The sequence below is a fragment of the Lonchura striata genome, chromosome 1 (genome assembly GCF_046129695.1).
Source record: "Lonchura striata isolate bLonStr1 chromosome 1, bLonStr1.mat, whole genome shotgun sequence".
Taxonomy (NCBI): Eukaryota; Metazoa; Chordata; class Aves; order Passeriformes; family Estrildidae; genus Lonchura; species Lonchura striata.
Window position 1 is genome coordinate 62,166,093 of NC_134603.1, and position 19,017 is coordinate 62,185,109.

At 37.0% G+C, this 19,017-nt stretch overlaps 1 protein-coding gene across 1 annotated transcript in view; it reads right to left on the bottom strand.

Annotated features, from left to right (window-relative positions):
• The window catches only part of GABBR2 (gamma-aminobutyric acid type B receptor subunit 2), a 453,073-nt gene that overhangs the window by 336,644 nt on the left and 97,412 nt on the right, over positions 1–19,017 (bottom strand). The window contains exon 3 of the mRNA XM_021528727.3: positions 12,952–13,089. Coding sequence (XP_021384402.1) covers positions 12,952–13,089 — 138 coding nt within the window. The remainder of the gene's footprint in view (positions 1–12,951; positions 13,090–19,017) is intronic.

Genomic DNA, 19,017 nt, shown 5'->3' on the forward strand with positions numbered 1-19,017 from the left:
ATTTCACAAGTGTAAGCACTGAGGCATGACCATCTGAGACAGCTCACTGCACCTTTGATGTTTTGTAGCAAGACAGAATTGCCTTCCTCAAAGGCCAAAAGCAAAGGAGGTACAAAACCAGAAATTGTAACATTGGCCACAATAATCTTGATGACAATTCAGAAAAGTGACATTTGTTTCGATTCCTCTGCTGATTTTTTTTTTTTTTTTCCATAATAACTGTAGAAATTGCAGTCAAAACTCCTGGGAAACTCACAAGCAACCTGGGATGGGACCCTCCTGACAGAACCCAGCATGGCATAGTCATGGCTGACTACCAAGCAGAGATGCAGAATGAGAGACATTTATACTCTGAAGCAGTGCAGGATCAAGGGCAAAGTCTGATAGCATGTTTATGAGATACTGGGCTTCGAGGTATCCTCTTATAGAGGGGTTACCAAAACCCATTTCATACATGGACAAGTCCAAAGCTCTATAGAATTCAAACGATGCATGTTTCATTATTCATGTAGGCATCTGAGGCAATAATATTACCCTTGCTTTCTGAAAACATACCTCTTTTAAATGGAGCTTTTGGGGAAAACATTCAGGTAGGATTTATGTAGTCTCTGGACAGGCAGCTCAGACTTCCAAAGTGGCACTCTCAATCACTTATTCTCAGTAAACATTAAGATTTACTGCCCAGCAACCTCTTCCCTTTACAGCTATGCTAAGAATGTCATATTCTGTGTGAATTCATTTGTGACTGGAGGCATAAACTATCTTTCCAAGGTGATTATAATATTATAATAATCTGCCTGTAAAACAGTAGAGTATTGAGCAACAACATTTAAGTTTTTATTTGCCCTGTCCATATAACTAGTTAGAACATTGAACTAACTACAAGACTCCCCTCTGTTGGTTCATCTGCATTAATAAATGTGGACTTCTGGACATAAAAAAATAAATGTCTGCTGTTCAAACGAGCAATGTGCAAGCCATGACTAATTGGCAAAGTGCTGCCTTTGAGCCCTCCTAGCACTGCTTGTGGCAATGGGAAACAAAAAAGTTAAGAATGAGGCTAACAGTAAGAGCAAAGCAAAGAATTACTTGTACAAAGATTATTACTCAGTTTTGCTGTCTTCTATGTCAATTCTTTAATAAAAAAAAAAAATAAAAACCCAGCAGCTTATCTACATACCTTTTCTTAAACAACATTAAGTTGCAGAATTCTAGATCTCTTATTGTGATCTAACAAGTAGACAGTGAATAGGAGACAAGTCAAGCCAGTGCAAGCACATTTGTTATGAGAAAGATTTGTGTTATAATTGAAGATATGCCTCCTGCCACCTTGAGTACAGTCTATGTATAAGAGGACTCTATGATTGTTATGGTTGCAAAAACTGTAGCTTGAGGTCTCAATCAATAAAGGTGAGTAGTCAGGCAGTGAAACTCAGGGCCCCATAGCATCATTCTGCCCTTTGCTCTAGCAAAGGAAAAAGATAAGAAACCATCATCTTCATTTTCCTACTTCCTCCCAAGCCAAAACCAGCATAAAGACAGGATTTTATCACACTGTCATACAGACTTCCAAAAGAAAGAACAAAATCACATCGGTCACAAGAGTTTTCACAATGACAACTCAAAGAACTCATAATCAACATTAATGTTAATTACATTAAGCATAGCATTAGCAGATTTTGCAGCTGCAACTGTACTAAATTTTAATAGTTAAGACATGAACATTTGAAGAGACAGAATGAAATTTGCTAGGTAAAAATTACATCCTAAACTTCTGTCTCTATAGGCAAATTTCTTCCAGGCCAGACTGATTGCAGTCCCTAATCTAAAAAATTCTGTATTCCTGCATCAAGATCCAGAAATAACCTACAGGATTTTCCTATAAAAGTAAACTTCTCGTTCTGGCCCTTCCTTCACTTTTAGATTTGCAAATCACATTAATTTTTAACTTCTCACAAGCAAGCAGAACAAAACAAAACAGGTAAAGGACTGGAGAGGAGAAAATCACAGGAAGAAAATTTCAAAGCAGGCTGCTTATGAAGCACCCACTTAAACATGTTAACCATAATTCTGAATTAGAATGCATCCTGATGCAATATAAGAGAATGCATTTATCTGAAACATGCCAGTGTTCACAAGCAATTTACTGAGCCATAAAAGAGACTGAGGACAGTTTTGTGTAATTCTAAAAAGATATGTGTGTGTATGCATACATATGCAGGTAGGTACACAACATTGCTATTTAATTTTCATAGTCAGTAAGAGCTAAACATAACACTGATCATCTCTACTGCTTGCTCAGTCACTCTACTTTTCTCAGTAGCATTCTGAGCTTTGAAAGAAGAAGCAGCTAAAATTTGCTTACCAAACAAATTTGGAAATGAGGAAAATGATCACTAGCAGAAGTATGTCTTTATAGCAAAAAGCCCCATTATAGCAAGGATACATGTGTATGCACTTTCCCATAAGTGATCTTGTACTTGCAGCTACAGATACTCCCAAACAGATTAGTGGATCCAATTTGTGAGTTTGTTTGGAATCATGGAATGGTTTGGTTTGGAATGGACCTTAAGGATCACCTAGTTCCCAACCCACTGTCATGGGCAGGGACACCTACTAGACCAGGCTGTTCAGAGCTCCCCTCCAACCTGGCCTTGAACATTTCCAGGTGTGGGGCATCCAGAGGTTCTCTGGGCAACCTGCTCCAGCATCTCACCACCTTCACAGTAAAGAATTTATTTCTAATAATCAATCTAAACCTACCCTGCTTCAATCTAAAGCTGTTACCCCTTGACTTATCTCTCCACGGTCTTCAAAAAGTCCCTCTTCAGCTTTCTTGTAAGCTCCCTTTAGGTACTGGAAGGCTTTTATAAGGCCCTGGAGCCATCCCTCCTCCAGGCTGAACAACTCCAGCTCTCTCAGCCTGTCATCACAGGGGAGATGCTCCAGACCCCTGACCATCTTTGTGCCCTCCACTGGAAAAATGCAGAAAAGCATCCAGCTTTTGATTGGCAGTTGTAGACTATTTCAGATCCAGACTGTCATAACTCTTCTACAAGCTTTTCAAAATGGCTATGCAGAAGGACTTTCTTGCCTTTCTTTTAATAGAACAAATTAACTCTTGATTTATGTCAGGAACACAGTGCTTAAAATGAATACGAAGTTGTAGCTCCCAAGCACTTCATGCAATATTTTTGACTGCTGGAGACCTGCCACTCTCCAGTCACATGCATACTTATTCCCTTATCTGAATACTGAAGGACTTAAACAAACCTTCCAGAAGCTGTGCCACTAATCTTTTTACTTTCAGAAAGCAAACTGACATAATGAATCCACATCCTGATACACACTGTGCCCTCACAGTAGCTTAATTATAAATAATTATAGAATTTTCCTAGCTTAGTGTTGCATCATAACACAAACAAAGCTCACAGTGGTTGTATTGCCAATCCTGCTACAGTTTATTAATCATATTGTGAGGAACTGCCTACTGGATAACAAAGTCTCACGGACTTGTGCAAGGTAAGGGAACACAGGGACTACACTTCACTGGAGAAATGCCTTCCTTTAAGAATTAGAAGAAGGTGTTATGGCTTAACACAGAGTTCAGAAATTTCAAGCTGTGCATCTCCTAAAAATGAATGGAATCAAGGCAAAAAATGAAATTAAAGTAAATCTGGATTTGCAACTACAGTTCAGAATTAAAATCCAGAGAGCCAAGAAGAGATTCTGAAAGACTGGAAATGTGCAACTGTGGAACTATTTTGTAGTGCAAAAATAAGTTTAGACTCAGTTACTTAAGGTATCTAGAGCTGTAAGTTTTAAATATGATGAGAAGGAAAGGGAAATTACATCACAGGTCAATGCTTAAGAGCTGTGGAATACATTCATCTTCTCAGTTTAATCCTAGGGCCAAACAAAGCTTCTTAATCCAACTACAAATTGTTTTAGTCACAATTTTGTATGCAAGGCTGCTTTTCCAACAGAGTCTGGAGATTCTTAAGCTATGTTAATCATTTCTTTGTCTCTGATACTGAGATTCAAGGGTTTTTATGAGTGATAGCTAAGGCTAAAGAAAATAAATGTGCATCCAAATCACTTCATGCTTAATTAAAACATCATTTGTTCAATTTGCCTTATATTTGTTTCAAAACTTAACTGATGCCTGGAGAAAGCATGCAGCAAGATCTGAAAGTCCCCAGGAACTGTTCTAGGTGCATCAAGTACTGGAAATACCAAAAATGAAGACAGTTTTCATCCATATAAGTTTAAATCCTAGATGAATCACATACCAAGAACCCCACTGTGAATTTTAGAACAGCTTAGAACAGCTGTAATTATGTGAGAATTTGTACCTTAGCATTTGCTTTTCTATAAACATATCACCATTGAATTACTTCTTTAATGGAGCACAATTAAACTTTTTCTGTTTTTAAAGGCCAATAAATATTTTATTTAAATTTCAAAATTTAATGGCAATGATTATTCTTTTTCCAATTTCTTAGTGTATTGGTTTGTTCTTCAATATATGCCCAGGAGCTGTTGATGCCAAATTTGTATTAATTAATCTGTTCCTCAAAATAAGTAATTAAGTAACTTCTGCCAAATAGCATTCAGGGAAAAACAGGTTAATTTACCACATGAAAATGCTTTCTTTGTTCTGTAATAGAACAGTGACATGAAGAAAAACATTCAAATGAGAGAGAATGAAATGAAGAAGTGAATTTAAGGCTGTGGGAGCCATAATATGAAGCAACAAAATATATCATATCAACTTTGCCTTGACTTAGCTGTCAAGTTGTATTTGTTAGTTGTTAGTTATTATTAGTTTGTTGTTGTATTTGCCTTCTTACTGTGGACAGGTCTGTGTGTTTCCAAGGAAAACAGCAGCTATGGCAGAGGGTGCCACTCCACATAAGGCCACTCAAGCCAGGCTGGCCAAAGGGACTGGAGAGAAAACAACCCCAGGGATTTCCAAGCAGGCTGTCGAGAAACAGGCCAGCAAGTTGGTCTTGTAAAGCACAGTTAGTACCACTTGTTTAAGGAACAAATCACAGTAGTCACTCTGACAAGTAGCATACCAAAATAACCGATTCCAACTTTGCAGAAATCTTAGGTGTAGTGAAAATAATCAGAAGAAACACATTTGGGGATTTGGTGGTAAAAGAAGCTTGAAACTGACTTCCTAGAACTTTTGAAATATTGCAATAGTCAGAGAAATACAATATAATAGTCATTATAGAACATTTTGAAATAAATTAATAATGATTGCCAAAAACCAGACAAAAAGTGATACAATGATTTTCAGTAAAATAAGATAGCTTTAAATCAATATAACCTTTAAAGCAGAAAAACCCTATACAGATGGGCAGCTAATCAGCATCTGATCTCCCTGAGATAGCTTGCAATGAGATAGAAACAAGATTTGTAGTGTCAAGCACAGGGGAAAATGGAAGAGGCAGCTCAAAATTCAGTGCTGCAATTGCTGAGAAACTATAAAAATGCTCCCACTAAGCAATGGGGGATTCTAGACAAGTTTTTGGGTCACAGAGTAATGAAACCAATGGGATTAATGAATCAAAATGTGATTCTTTGGGATGGCATAACTGGGAATAAATCAAGTATTATAATTAATGGAGTATTAGTGTCACACAACTACATTCCCAAAAATTTTATCACATTTCTCAGAAAAAGTCAAGGGAAAACACAATGCTAGACCAAACTTTAGCAGCTTTAGCAACTTTAGCAAACTTTTGTCCAGTGGGTTACACCATTTAAAAAAAACAGGCATCTGACAAGGTACTAGAAAATGTGTCAATAAAATAATCTCAAACCCGAAAAATAAATAGGTGTATATCATAGTCACCCTTATTCACCATAAAGAAGATGCTGAACTACATGTGACTTTTCAAAGAAACAAGTCTTATGTCTGCCTATCATAACAGGACAGGGAAGAGGAGAGAAGGAAGAGATGGGAACCAAAATTGCTTCTCTACCTCCCCTCCTATAAGACCTCCAGAAAAGGCAGCAGCAAACAGCAGCCTGAGGAAACACTACAGGATTCCTTTGTAGCAGGGAAGGAAGCTCTGCAAGAGCTGCAAGGTGCAATACTTAAACATTTTCGTAAGTAAGATTCTACCTGCCAAGTCTGTTCTAGCTGTGGGGCTGCAAAAGCCACATGTGAAAAGACTTCAGGTCTACTGAATAGAAATGAACACAATAGGAATGACAAAAGAACAACTGAAAAAAAAATCCAGCAATACAAGCAGTGAGACAATAAAAAATTACATGGTGGAAAAAAAATCCCCAAATACCAAAGTACACAGCCATTATTTATTGTAATTATAAATTAACCTGGACATTTTAAACACCTTACAATGATGTGTATTAGCATTATAACACAAGGCTTTGTATTAAAAAAAAAATCATTGCTTATGTATTACACTGTGTGTTTTGGATATTTTAATGTAATTTATTTTTGTTCAAGAGGCCATTCAGATTCAGACAGAGGGAATATCTGATTTGTTCAGAATTAATGTTTTCCCAAGCATAAATTATACTGTAAGGCAAAGTGACACCCTTGCCTTTTCATTGTGTTTCTTTGCCTGAGACCATCATTCATTCATTTTATATTATTGATCCAATGCAAAACAAAAGTGAATTAATATGTGCAAGCAGCTAAGAAGAAGAAAAATAATTTTTAAATTGGGTTTTTTTTTTTTCCAGAACATGCAAATCATGTTAGAATAAATATACAAATTCAGTCTTGAGCTGCTTCAACCTAACTCTAAAGCTGTATTAAAATACCTTTATTCACACTTTATGTAGTGAACTGAACATTAGACATTAGATCAAAGGCAAAAAATAGACTATATATTGTAGTTTTGATGTTTTCTGCAGGACAAACAAGATGAAAAACAACAGCTAACCATATTTAAATAAAAGCAAACACTGGAGAGAAGCCAGTTTTAAATTGATGGAAAGATAGGTTCAGCCGTAGAATCAATGTCATACATTTAGGCAAAAGGTGAACAGAGGAGAAAAGAAGGTCCTACTACATCTTGCAGTGCATTACATTTAGGATGTGCATTTCTTGCCATACCACAGCCTGGAAATTTTCTGAAATTTTCAATTTTAACTTTGGGGACCATGTTTCTGCTCTTAAGAGCAAAGTGATGCAAATGTCTCCCCTGGGGTACAACTGCAATAATGCACTGAGATTCAGCATCCCTGTGAAAGGACCTTGTTGCTAAAGTAATTATTTTGCCCTAGAACAATCTTGCCTGCTGTACTGCCACATCCATTTCTCTAAGCTGAGAGGTGAACATACAACTGCTTCCAAGTCTCCTTTACCTTGTGCACATATGCATCCATCCCCACACTGGGACACACAGCCTAATTAGCAGGTATGGCACTGATCATCTGTTTCAACTCCCCATGCATCTTCTTCTCCAGCAGCAACTGCAAATCTTCAGGGGCATTCATCAATATTGGCAGGGCTCCTGCTGGCAACTTGCATCAGGGGGAGGATTTGCAGAACTAAAAGGTCTGTTTCCCTCCAAATTCACCACAGCTTCTCTCAAATGAGGAGAAACTTCACATGAAATTCTGCCTGAAGGTCAGACCTACTCTGCTTTTCTCCTGCTCCTGGGCATTCCTACAGAGAAGTAAGCAAAATTTCCTTATGTGCTCAGCTAACTCCTGAAAGCAGAACCAGAATGTCCTCAGGTTTGCACCTTATATAATAAGACCTCAAGAGGTGTCTTCCCCTCATGCACTTTGTCTATTAAAAGCAAAACACAAAGACAGAAAATCTATAAAATCCTTCCAATCTCAGGAGAAAAAAAAAATAGGAAGAAGAAAAGAAGATTACAATAGTGAATTATGGGCCAAAAAACCAAAGATTCTAGTTTGTTGGTGCATCGAGTGATATTCCAGTGGGGAAAAGGCCTCTTCAAGAAAGACTGCCTGCATCACATAGATAGAAGTAGCTAATCTTCTTAGCCAAAGACTAGTTTAAATGTCCTTTTCATTACTCAGACTAATAATACATGAAAATTGTGCAGTGAAGGCAAAAGTAGCACAAACTCACTGTATTGGAGCAAACATAATGAAGAAGGCTAAAAAGAAAATAAACCACCACATTCTTTTATCAAATGTTTACCTAGTCATGCTGGAGCTCAAGGTAACAGGTATAAGGATTTAGAAAATGGAGATATTAACAAGAAGAAATTTGATTCAGTGGACAGTATAGAAATCTCTGTGATGACCTGCAGTACTTTCATGGTAAACCACATAATTTTAAGCTGAACATAGCTGTGAAATTCTGTGTTGAAAAATAATTTTGGTTAGTAATAGACACCTAATAAAGCCTGGTTTCTTACAGATACATGTGTCCTAGGCTTCTAGAAAAACACAAATATATACCTCAGATCCTACCTCATACCCTTCTGGATTTCACCCTTCCTTGGTGTTTCCTCAATTTTTTTATTCTGTTTTTTAACAATCTTCTCGATCCAGTCTCAATCCCCTTTCCATAAACAGCAGCTGGACATGTAGGACAACATAGCACAGCTGGCCCTAAGTTTTCTGTGCCCATACTGCAGCCTCCTCTCCATTCATATGGATCTCTGTCCACAAAAGCTCATTTTCACAGAAATGTCCAAAAGCTGACAATCTTTGGGAAATCCCTTGTTAAAATGGGGTTGCAATTGGCCAGTGGTCAGAAATTCCTAGGAGGAACTGACAGTGCAATCACATCAGCCTTGTTTCAGAAGGAAAGCAAAAGCTAAACATCACTGATTTTCTTGAACACCAGCAGCCTTTTCAATAATTCAGAGATGAGATCTTGAATACCTATGGATCCCTGGTACAAAAAAAAAAATCCCAGGGTAGGCTCTTTAATATCTAATCACATGAGAACCAGGAATTTTCCCTTTCCAACTCCCATTTCTAACACAGGAACTCATCCTATATTAATATGCTCTAGAGTGAGCAGTAATACATCATGATTAGGGTACCTATAATTTTGTTAGAAAACTTTCCAACACGAGATGCTGAATCCAAAATAAGGTTCCTCAGTTTTGAATGTCATTACGATCTAATCACTGTATTGCCTGAAGGAGTTACTTGCCTAGAAGCCAGCAGTTATGACTAGATTACATAAAATATGTAGAAACAGAGGATATTCTGAGGAAGCACAAACATTTATATTTTGTTTCTGGCAGAAGCTTATTTCCAGAGTTAAATGAAATTGTAAATTAAGCAGGCTATAAGAGAATGTCAATGGCACAATGGCTGAAAAAGACGAATCTCCAAAAATTGAGTTCCACAGATTAAGAGAGATGACCAGTGTGGTCAAAATCCTCATGCTGATTGAATGTTTGTGTTAAAAAAACAATTAGGAAAAGTGTGCTGAAATAGAAGAGAATGGCTGAATAGATATCTCCTCCGTTTCACACTAACTGGATACTGGCAGGAGTGTTTTGATGTACACAATAAAATATATAACTTGTCTTTTGCAAGATATTAAGAGATACTATTCATGATTCTTCTCCACTCTTTAATTGCCTTGAATACACACTGAAAGAGAATGGGGATAAGATTAATATGGAATAATTTGACATTGATGTATTCCCCTTACAGAACAGCAACTACTCAGTATTACGCCTTTAAGGCCCACTCTCAAAGGCACAGGATATTATGGGCACTTTTAAACTAAAACACCGAAAGCTCAAATTGAATCCACTCCTCAACCTCAAAGATGCAGCTGCAGACTCCAACCCATATTCAGACTGCCACTCAACAAAGGACTGCTGCCACACAGAGATTACCCATGGAGAGGCTTTTCATTTGAGAGGCTAAGGAATGGGTACCTGGATTTGTCCTGCTAAGAATATCTGTTCAAAAAACATTTTCCAAGTTCTGTCACCTAGCATACTTAAGTGAAAGTCCTTCTGGATGACATAAGACTTTGCAGACTAAAACAACTTGCTCCTTTCACAGATATAAAATGCTCCATTAAAAAATAATTCATTTTATTACAGTAAGAGATAATTAAATCAGCCAGCAGTTGAAGGCAGCTAATTGAGAACACAAATTCCCTTTCTACTCTTGATCAATACTAAATTAGAATTTGTCAAGATGGAGAAGGAAAGAACCAGTTTTTTGATATGACATGGAAATAAGGCATGTCACCTTCAGACTGAGACTTTTCTCAAACTCTCTAATTTTCCCTATTTCACATTGTTGCAGGCTGTCAGTGACCTGATTTAGCCAGTTAAGTAAAAAAGACACTATCATTATCAAAAGCATACAGTAAGGAGAGTAGAGACTGAAGACACCTTGCAAGAATCTATTTCTTTCCCCTCCCTCATCACTACTGTAATTGCCTGAGTAGAAAATGCAATATGAAAATTTCCAGCACTCTTAGTATCTTGTTTCACTGTTTGCTTTTGGCAAATTCTTACTGTAGACAAAGAAGAAGAGGCAGAAAAGAAAAATTCATCCAAAAAGAGGAAAAGTAGTCACCCAGTAACTTGGAAATCAGGGCTAAAAGGCTTTCAGAATGGTTTTGCAGTCAGCAAGCCTCATATTGTATTTGCTCAGGAAAGTAATTTTTCTTTTAGTTGTTATATTGTGTTATTCTTCTTTCATCCCTATTTTTCCCAAGACTATCAGTATCATCCTGCATTTCTCTTGCATGTAAGAGAGTCATCACTTTGCTGAACCTCATGACACCTGTGTAAATCAAATCAAATCAAATCAAATGTTCCTGCTAGGGTTAAGAGCTTTGTTTTAATGACTACAGGCACCAGGCCAGGAACAAAGCTTTGGAGTCAGACATCCAAAGGAAAATCCCCTATACAATGTCAGGTTAGTTTTTGTCTCTGTGCTGTTTTCCCTCTTCCTGACTGCAACATGAAATGACTTCATCATCATCATGATTTCATAAAACAATTTTATGTGAGTTTGGTGTGATTCCTTGAGGTGAAGTCTCAAGTTTTGAGGGAGGACAGCCTTGTATTTTATCAGACTGAATATTATTGCTCCACTTCTGAGAACCAGAGATTTCTATCTTCTTCTATTCAAGTTAAGCTTTTAATCAGAGACACTTATGACAGTGGATCCTGAGGAGTGGAAGGATTTGTACTCTGTTTCCCCATTATCTTATTCATGCTACATCTGCTGATTTGCAGATACACATATTGCTGTCACTATATGACATAACACTTTCACAAACAATATTTAGATTATTGCCATTGTTGCTATTCCATTTACTAAGCCTTGCCACACTTCCCAGTCATGCTGTTGTGGTTTTTTTATCATTCAGCCAATCAAGATATTAAAACAAGATAAAGAGCCATTTTGTCATGTGAGGATTTATCTAGTGTCCACAGGATATTAAGCCCAAGCAGTCAAGAATAACTTGGTAAGCTGATATAATACATAATATTTAAGACATAGTCACAGCTATAGTGGTTAAACACAGAGAAATAAATGCTCTCTGGTAGCAATACTTCATACCATTCTGTGATTGACATATACATTGATAAATTCAGGAATTTAAAAGCTTTCTAATCACCCTTTCTCAGACTGAGCAACTTCATGAACAAATTGATTTCCAGATTGTATCAGGCAGAACTTGACTGCAAACCAAAAGATTTTTAACACAATCAAACCCAGCTGTTTAAAACATCCTACATCATACAGAAATTCGATGTGACAAATTAAAAAAAAAAAAAAAAAACAGAGCTCCAAACATATACTTCATTATAGGTCATGAACTAGGCTAATTTTAAGAGAGAGTGTTAAAGGCTAGTTTCAAGGCTTCTTTTATTTTCTCCATTCTCCCCAGAGACACACTATTATTTGGTTTCCACAGAGGAATTACTTTTTATATCAGAAAAAAATCTCAAAGAAGAACGAAAAAATATCTGATCTGACAAGCATTGCAAACACAGTTAACAAGCTGCTTTAATTATCCTCCTAAGATTTTCCCATTTGTACTCTGATCATCATCTTCTTCACAAACTTAATTATGCCTCATTTGTTCTTGCTGCACTACTCTCAGTAAGTATTCCAGGTGGAAAATAGGAGCCTGTTTGTAACTGTAACCTCAGGTAATTGTTTTGTATTTTTTATTTTGCTATAGAATAATTCAGAGTTTTTAAGGAAAAAAAAAATATACAGGAGTATCTTTGGGCAATATGAATATTGAGTAGAAAGCCAGGGTATTTCTACATCAGAAAAGCAAAGCTCGATGGCTATATGATCAGCCATCCATCTGAAAACTTTCAGTAGTCAGATGATTGAATAAATGAAGAAAATCATGCTGTTATCATCTGCATTTTAGAGATTAGTATTAATAAATTCTGATTCCTCAGCAGAGGAAACCTTTCCACAAACTTGACCTTTGAGAAAGTCAGAAAGAAGAACAACTGGGAATAAATGTGCTTTGTGAGTTAAATACTGAGACGTGAACCTAGTCACTATTTAGAATTTATGCACTACCAGCACTTTTCAAGTGTGTAGGAATTACTGTGTTCTGACTGAGTACAGACTGAGTAAATACCCTGAAGTACCATAATTTGAGTGCTGATGAGTTTGTTCTAGCTTTTCAAAAGTACTAGGTTTGGCCCCCTACCATGCCTGAACTTGATTTCACCTAGGTTGCTTTTTGAGATACATTATTTTTATTTAATTAACCCACTGAGACACATAACTGCTGCCCCAAACTCACAAGCATTTTTGAGTACAGTGAAATGCCAAGCTTTAAAATCTAGCACTATATACAAGTCACTAATCTTTACACATTAACAGGCCTTCAAAACTGAAACATAAAAATTACACAAAATTCTAAGCTTTAAAAGCATTGAAGCTAAGTTTCTATTTTTTTTTAAATCCAGAGATACAAGACAGCATTAGAATATATTCCATTCCATGCCTTACCTGAACCAAATTCCATCCCTTCAGAGATTCAGCGATGATAGAAGTAACAGTTGCACATACACCACCAAAAACCATCAGATGATTAGGTCCAAATTTTATTGCATCATAGAAGGCTTTGAGTCCTTTTGCATTGTCACACTGGAAAAAAAAATAGAGAGACAATATTCAATGTCACAAATAAATTAACTAAGAAATAAACTGCTGAGTAGTTGGGCAAGGAAAAAAAATCAGGGGTTCCACAGACATAAACATAAGACCTAAACATGAAAAGTTACAGCACTCTCTTCCGGACTCCTAATGAGCCATAGTAAAAGAACAGCAAAATGTCTCATTACATTCTACAAAACCAGAATTTTGCCACCATTTGAGAAATAATGAAAAAGTCCAATAACAAATGGTTGACCAAAATATTTTGTACATTTAAAGCTACAATTTCCCAATGCATAATTTGTAATGTAACACTGGATTGTCAGCAGGGCTTCCACAGCTGGAGGAAAGTTTGACACAACTGATAAAGTTCTATCTTTAAAGAAGACTCCTAAGGAACTTCTACTTAAAGTCCAACCTCAGTATTATGTAGAAAAATATGTAGCAGAGAGCCTGTCATTTAGAAGCCCCAAGTCTTCAAAATATAGCAAAATATTCTTTTGTAGTGCCAAGAATTAATTGTTCTTCTCTCATAGCTCACACAGCTTTGAGTGGTAGGCCAGGCTAGATGACATTCTGAGATCCTTCTAACCAGACCTGTTTTTGGCTTCCCTGATAATTAGTTTAATCATTATTTCAGGTGTAAAGGATTTTACTGTAAACTGAGACCAGGAATAAAAATTTAGGAAAAAAAAGGCTCATACTAGTCACTATTGCAAAAGATATATCAATCCTTGAATAAAGCATTATTAATAATTAATAATAACCCTAATTCCTAAGCTTGCAATGGAGTATTAATAAATTATGTGCCTGAAGGTTGAATTTGATTCCAAACCCCAAACCATACTGGAAGTCAGAAGTATCAACACAATATAATAGTGGCTGCCACTGCTCCACTAACAGCCACTCCTTTCTCTTTTTGAAACAGAAGTTTTCTGTCCTCTTTTGCCTCCTCTGCAAAGTCTTCCTTGAATGTACTCTTTATAAGAACTATCACACACCAGCCTCCAATATTTCATTACGACTATTCAATAAAACAGTTCATTTACTATCAGCATCCACATAGTAATTGTATTGCATTCTGCAGAGAGAATAAAGATTTTGACTAAGAAGTTTGGAAGCTTATATTAATCTCCTTACTGAATTAATATACTAAAAGAAAAAATATTATATTTGCATTCTATCTGCAAGAATAGAATTATTGCTCCCACTTATTCAAAATGATACAGATATTTAATGAATAGACTCTCTTAAATTGCATAATATAGCCCAATGCTTTTCTTCTTAATGCAGAAAAAAACCCCAAAACTTCTCAGTACAGCAGAGGCTCCCCTGTCAGTTTAATGTGCGGGTGATAAGCTCACATTGTGAGGGAATTAAGACTGTGATCATTGGAAGAAGCAGCCTTCTCCATTCTCACTCCTTCACTCCCTACTTAAGGACCAGTTTATTCCAAGTGCAACCAGAAGACACAGCTACTTCTTGAATCTGAAAGCAGGCAAGGACAATACAGCTTTAGTATCTGCACTTAATTGCCATTTAGCCAAACCTTTTCCCTCATCCACCTTATCATATGAAGCTGCAGCAGAAGAGACTGCTGAATTGGTTTTCATACCAACTTAAAACCAGTTAATAGAATTATTTTTCTTTTTTTATTAGGTCACTTTTAAAATGTATCACTAAGTAGTACTTTGAGAGGAATACAAGCCATTTATGAAATAAAAATTATATTAATAGTAAAATAACTGTCTAAAGTTACAGTCCATGAAGGGGCCACATACATGAAAAGTTATGAATAAATAAATGATAAGGACTTATGGCATGTTACATGAAGTAAAATCCACACTAAAACCCACCCTTACATCATTAAACATCTGATGCATTTTTAACTGCTCTTTTCTTACAAAATGTTTCTTACTGCAGTAAACTTAAGAAATTGTGGGTTGAAGTAGGTCAGCTTGCTGGGAGGTCCAGAATTGGTATTAGGTCTTTCTTTCTCATTTGATTTTTCATGGTTATGAATATACTAGCACAACAACAACCTTTTTTCAATCACACAGCAGTTCTCTTGGGAAAATATACCAAAAGGTTTGCTCATTTCTCCCAAAGTGAAAGGTTCACACTGCTGAGATAAATTGCTGATCAATCAAAAGGACCTGCAAGAGCACCTGGGCTTTTCTTCAATGTGATGCAGTTAAAAGGCTACCATGTTTTCACCTTTGTACTTTCCTTCTGACTAGTCTCAGTTCTCTCTTTTTTTAGACCACCATTAGACTCTGCCTATTCTTGTGCAAAACTGTCCCAACAGTCTAAAGTATGTCTCAGAAAGAAAGAACATGAACTTAATACTCTGGCTGGCCATGACTGGACAGAAATGAAAGGAAAAATGAAAAAGATGGGAGAAAGCAGATTTTCATATTTGTTTAATGTCACATTTCACAACATACACTGTGTATAACATTCTTCCCTGCAAGCAACAGAACAGCCTGTCACAAACATTAAAAAATAAACATTAAGATAAAAATAATAGCCCTACCAAGCCAGACAGACAAGCAGGAGAAAAGGTTTCTTCCTGCCTCTAGTCTGAGAAATGTATCCTTAGTGAGCTCCTGAAGCCCTGTGAACAATTGGATTTTTTCAGAAATCCCAGGTGGCCAACACTGCTGCTCATGGTCTTCAATTTCCAAACCCTACATATGTAACCATAAACGAGGGCAACGCTGTTGAAAGACAACGATCACTGAAATTCCCATCATATCGCCACCCAACAACTTCCTGAATTGTTGTCTCCAAGTAACTCCAACTAGGTCTAGGAAAAACCCTTTGCAGCAATCTACAAGACAACTCAAGGCTGCATAAGAACCAAAATCAACATTAAAAAGCAAAGGCTAGAAAGTTATGGCCACATGTGAATGACAAGAAGCTGACTGTATTACTAATTTTAGTATGACTGACAGCAATGAAGGGGAAAGAATCCCTCATAAAAAGTCACGTACTTGCATCATAAAAAATATAATCTGAAGGAGCCAACACTGCTTTTACCACCAAGTTTTGATATTTTGTCTGAGTTGTTATCAACATGTCTACTTCACTGACCTGAACTGCAGCCAGCTCCCTTTCAACCTGAGTATAAAACCAGGCAGCTATGCTGTGCCCCTGAACTTGACTGCACACTGAAACACTGACCACAGTCACAATACATTTACCAAAACTAGAATTTCAAATATATGTGATTTGTCACTTATCAAAATTTTCTTCAGGAGAAGGGGCTGAGAACTGCCTACCCCAAACACATTAATTGCTGCACTTAGTCTCAGCCAAAAGCCAGGAATGAGCAAAATATAAATAGCAAACATACATATTAATGAAATAATTACATTAAGTGTATCTAAACACACTGACTTGCTACAGATTACCGGGGAAATTCACAAGGAAAAATACAACCAAATCTCTAAGCAAAGGTTTGTGAAGAGTCCTGCCTCTTGCTGTGACAAAGACAGCTTAATATCACAGCTGGCATCTAACAAGGTGTGCAGAACCACCTATTTTAATTAGGAAAAATAACCAGATGAACTGCTGCACAGGAGACAGGTCAGAGGAATTTGTGGATTGAAGTGTGAACCTTCCTGAATCCTCTTCAGAGGAGTGGCTAACAAATAAGGAATATAATCCCCTACTGAGGAATGGATGCAAACGCATAGGGAGGAAGAACTGCCTGAGGCATTAGGGGTGCACACAGGCAAGAAACATTTCTGGAGAGAACGGCACAGCAGCTGAATACACAGGAGACAGCTCCAATCTACCCAGAAGCCCTCTGCAGCTGGGAGAAAGGATGTCCCATGTGAAGGCCACACATCACTGAAGTCAGGAGAAGCAGCAGGACTGACCTTGTTGGCTGTCAGGAGGGGCTGTCTAGCAGACAGTGAAAGAGATACCAGAGTGTGCACTGAAATTCTCATGGCCATAAGCAAAACACACTGCAAGTCCTTGGTGCACAGAACAGAAATTTATGTGGCTCTCATACAACAAAAAGTTTTGCCAACTCCCTAACATTGTCAGGTTTGAGCAATTACAGAGTTAGCACAACAGCAGATACTTGCAATTTAACCTATCTTGTTAGGGCTGCACAGCAGCGAGCATTGTAGGAATGGATACACTGGTCACATATGTGATTATTTTTAGATTTCTTGCTGTTGGATAGCTGTGCTGAGCTGTTTCTCAGCAAGCTGTATTCTGGCACAACTATACTTTTTCTGAGTAAAAGTAAACATGAGGAACTATTTTGGTTTCTATTGAGCTACTGACAATTGATGTTAGAGAGCCTTTATGAAAAGTGGAACTAACAAACAGCTGTCATCTGCATAATGAAATATCCAACTTTATCGAGTGATATTAGAGCTTTCAGCAGCACTCTGCCCTAAATGCTCGTAAATATATTAAGAGATTTCTTTGAGCAGAGAGAACAAATGTAAGAAGCCTTATTCCTATCCTCTACAAAATCTTGCTTAGAAACTACCCTGAGTTACAACATCAGCTCAAATGGAGCTAGGAGATGAGGAACACCAATAATTATTTTAATTTAATTTTCACTGATTTCTTTAAAAGCATCAGACAATTCAATACAATACAGATAATTCAGTGAAGAACATACAGACAACTGCTTGGAGCTACAAAAATATCAATCAGTTTGGCAAACTCTGCCATGGGGCATGCTTCCCCTGAGGTTTCTCTCCGTTTTCAAGTATCTGCAATTTTGGTACCTTAAAAGCCAGCAATTATATTTTTGCATTTAATTGCTGTAGCTGGATTTTCTTTCCATGAGTTTGTACGACTGCTCCTGGAACCTCCACTTTGACAACCACAGCATCTGGTGACAACATAATTATCCATTGGAAGAAAAAGCACTGCTCTTCAATTGTTCTAGAACACTTCATACTGTGCAAAGTAGGTGTGAGATGTCTTGCTAGGGGATATTATGAATGGTAAAAGTTCACAAATACATGAAATTAAATTAGACTAGTTCATAGATCAAAAAAATCAATTCAAAACTTCTTAATGGTGAGATGGCAATTTTCTCAGGCAACAACTGAATCACAGGTTTTTGGTATCTAGAATAGATACTATTCTAGGGAAGCAAGACCAAAATCTCACCCTTTCCTGCTGATGAACTGACAATGCCAAGTACTTGCATCAAGTCTGGTCTGAACTGATATAGCCATTCCCACATTCTGCATTTGAAAAACAAAAGCAACTCCTTCCAGCAAGTACACTAAATTTCTCTGTCCTAAAACTGAAGTTAACTCATCCAAAATGCTGGGCTTTTTTGTATGCGATTTCTCTGTCATATTTTAATTTAAATAAAATATGCAATTATATTTAGCAACTATATTTGGTTTTGCTTTAGAAGGACCAGAAACAGCAGAGGAGGACAATCTATTCAGTGAAATATTTCCCAGTAAGGTAAGTCCCTTACCTTAACACCTCTTGACATACATCTAGACTTTATCTAGCAACTTCTTTATCTGATTCTGGCTTCTGCACAGCTCACAGAGTGCTGCCTCTAAGGTACTGGTGCTTGGCATCTCATTTCGTAGCTTATATTCTGCATTAAGTGTCAACAGCTCTTTAATGACTGATCCCAAAACAAGGGGGACCACTCACTCCTCTGTTCCCTTATGTCTAAACACCTTGTGAAGGCTCAGTCTCTTTCTCAATGACATTTTCTTTTTACTCAGTTCACTGTTTGGAACTGAGTCCACCAAGCAAGACAAACAAAGATTTCCTGTCTCTCCTTATAAAAGAAGTGTATTTGCTTTTCCCAACAATACCTTTTTTTATTATATGACTTATATTTTCAGTCTCAATACTATTTCTTGGAGTATATAACATTTACACTGAATGATTCCTATTTAAGGACTC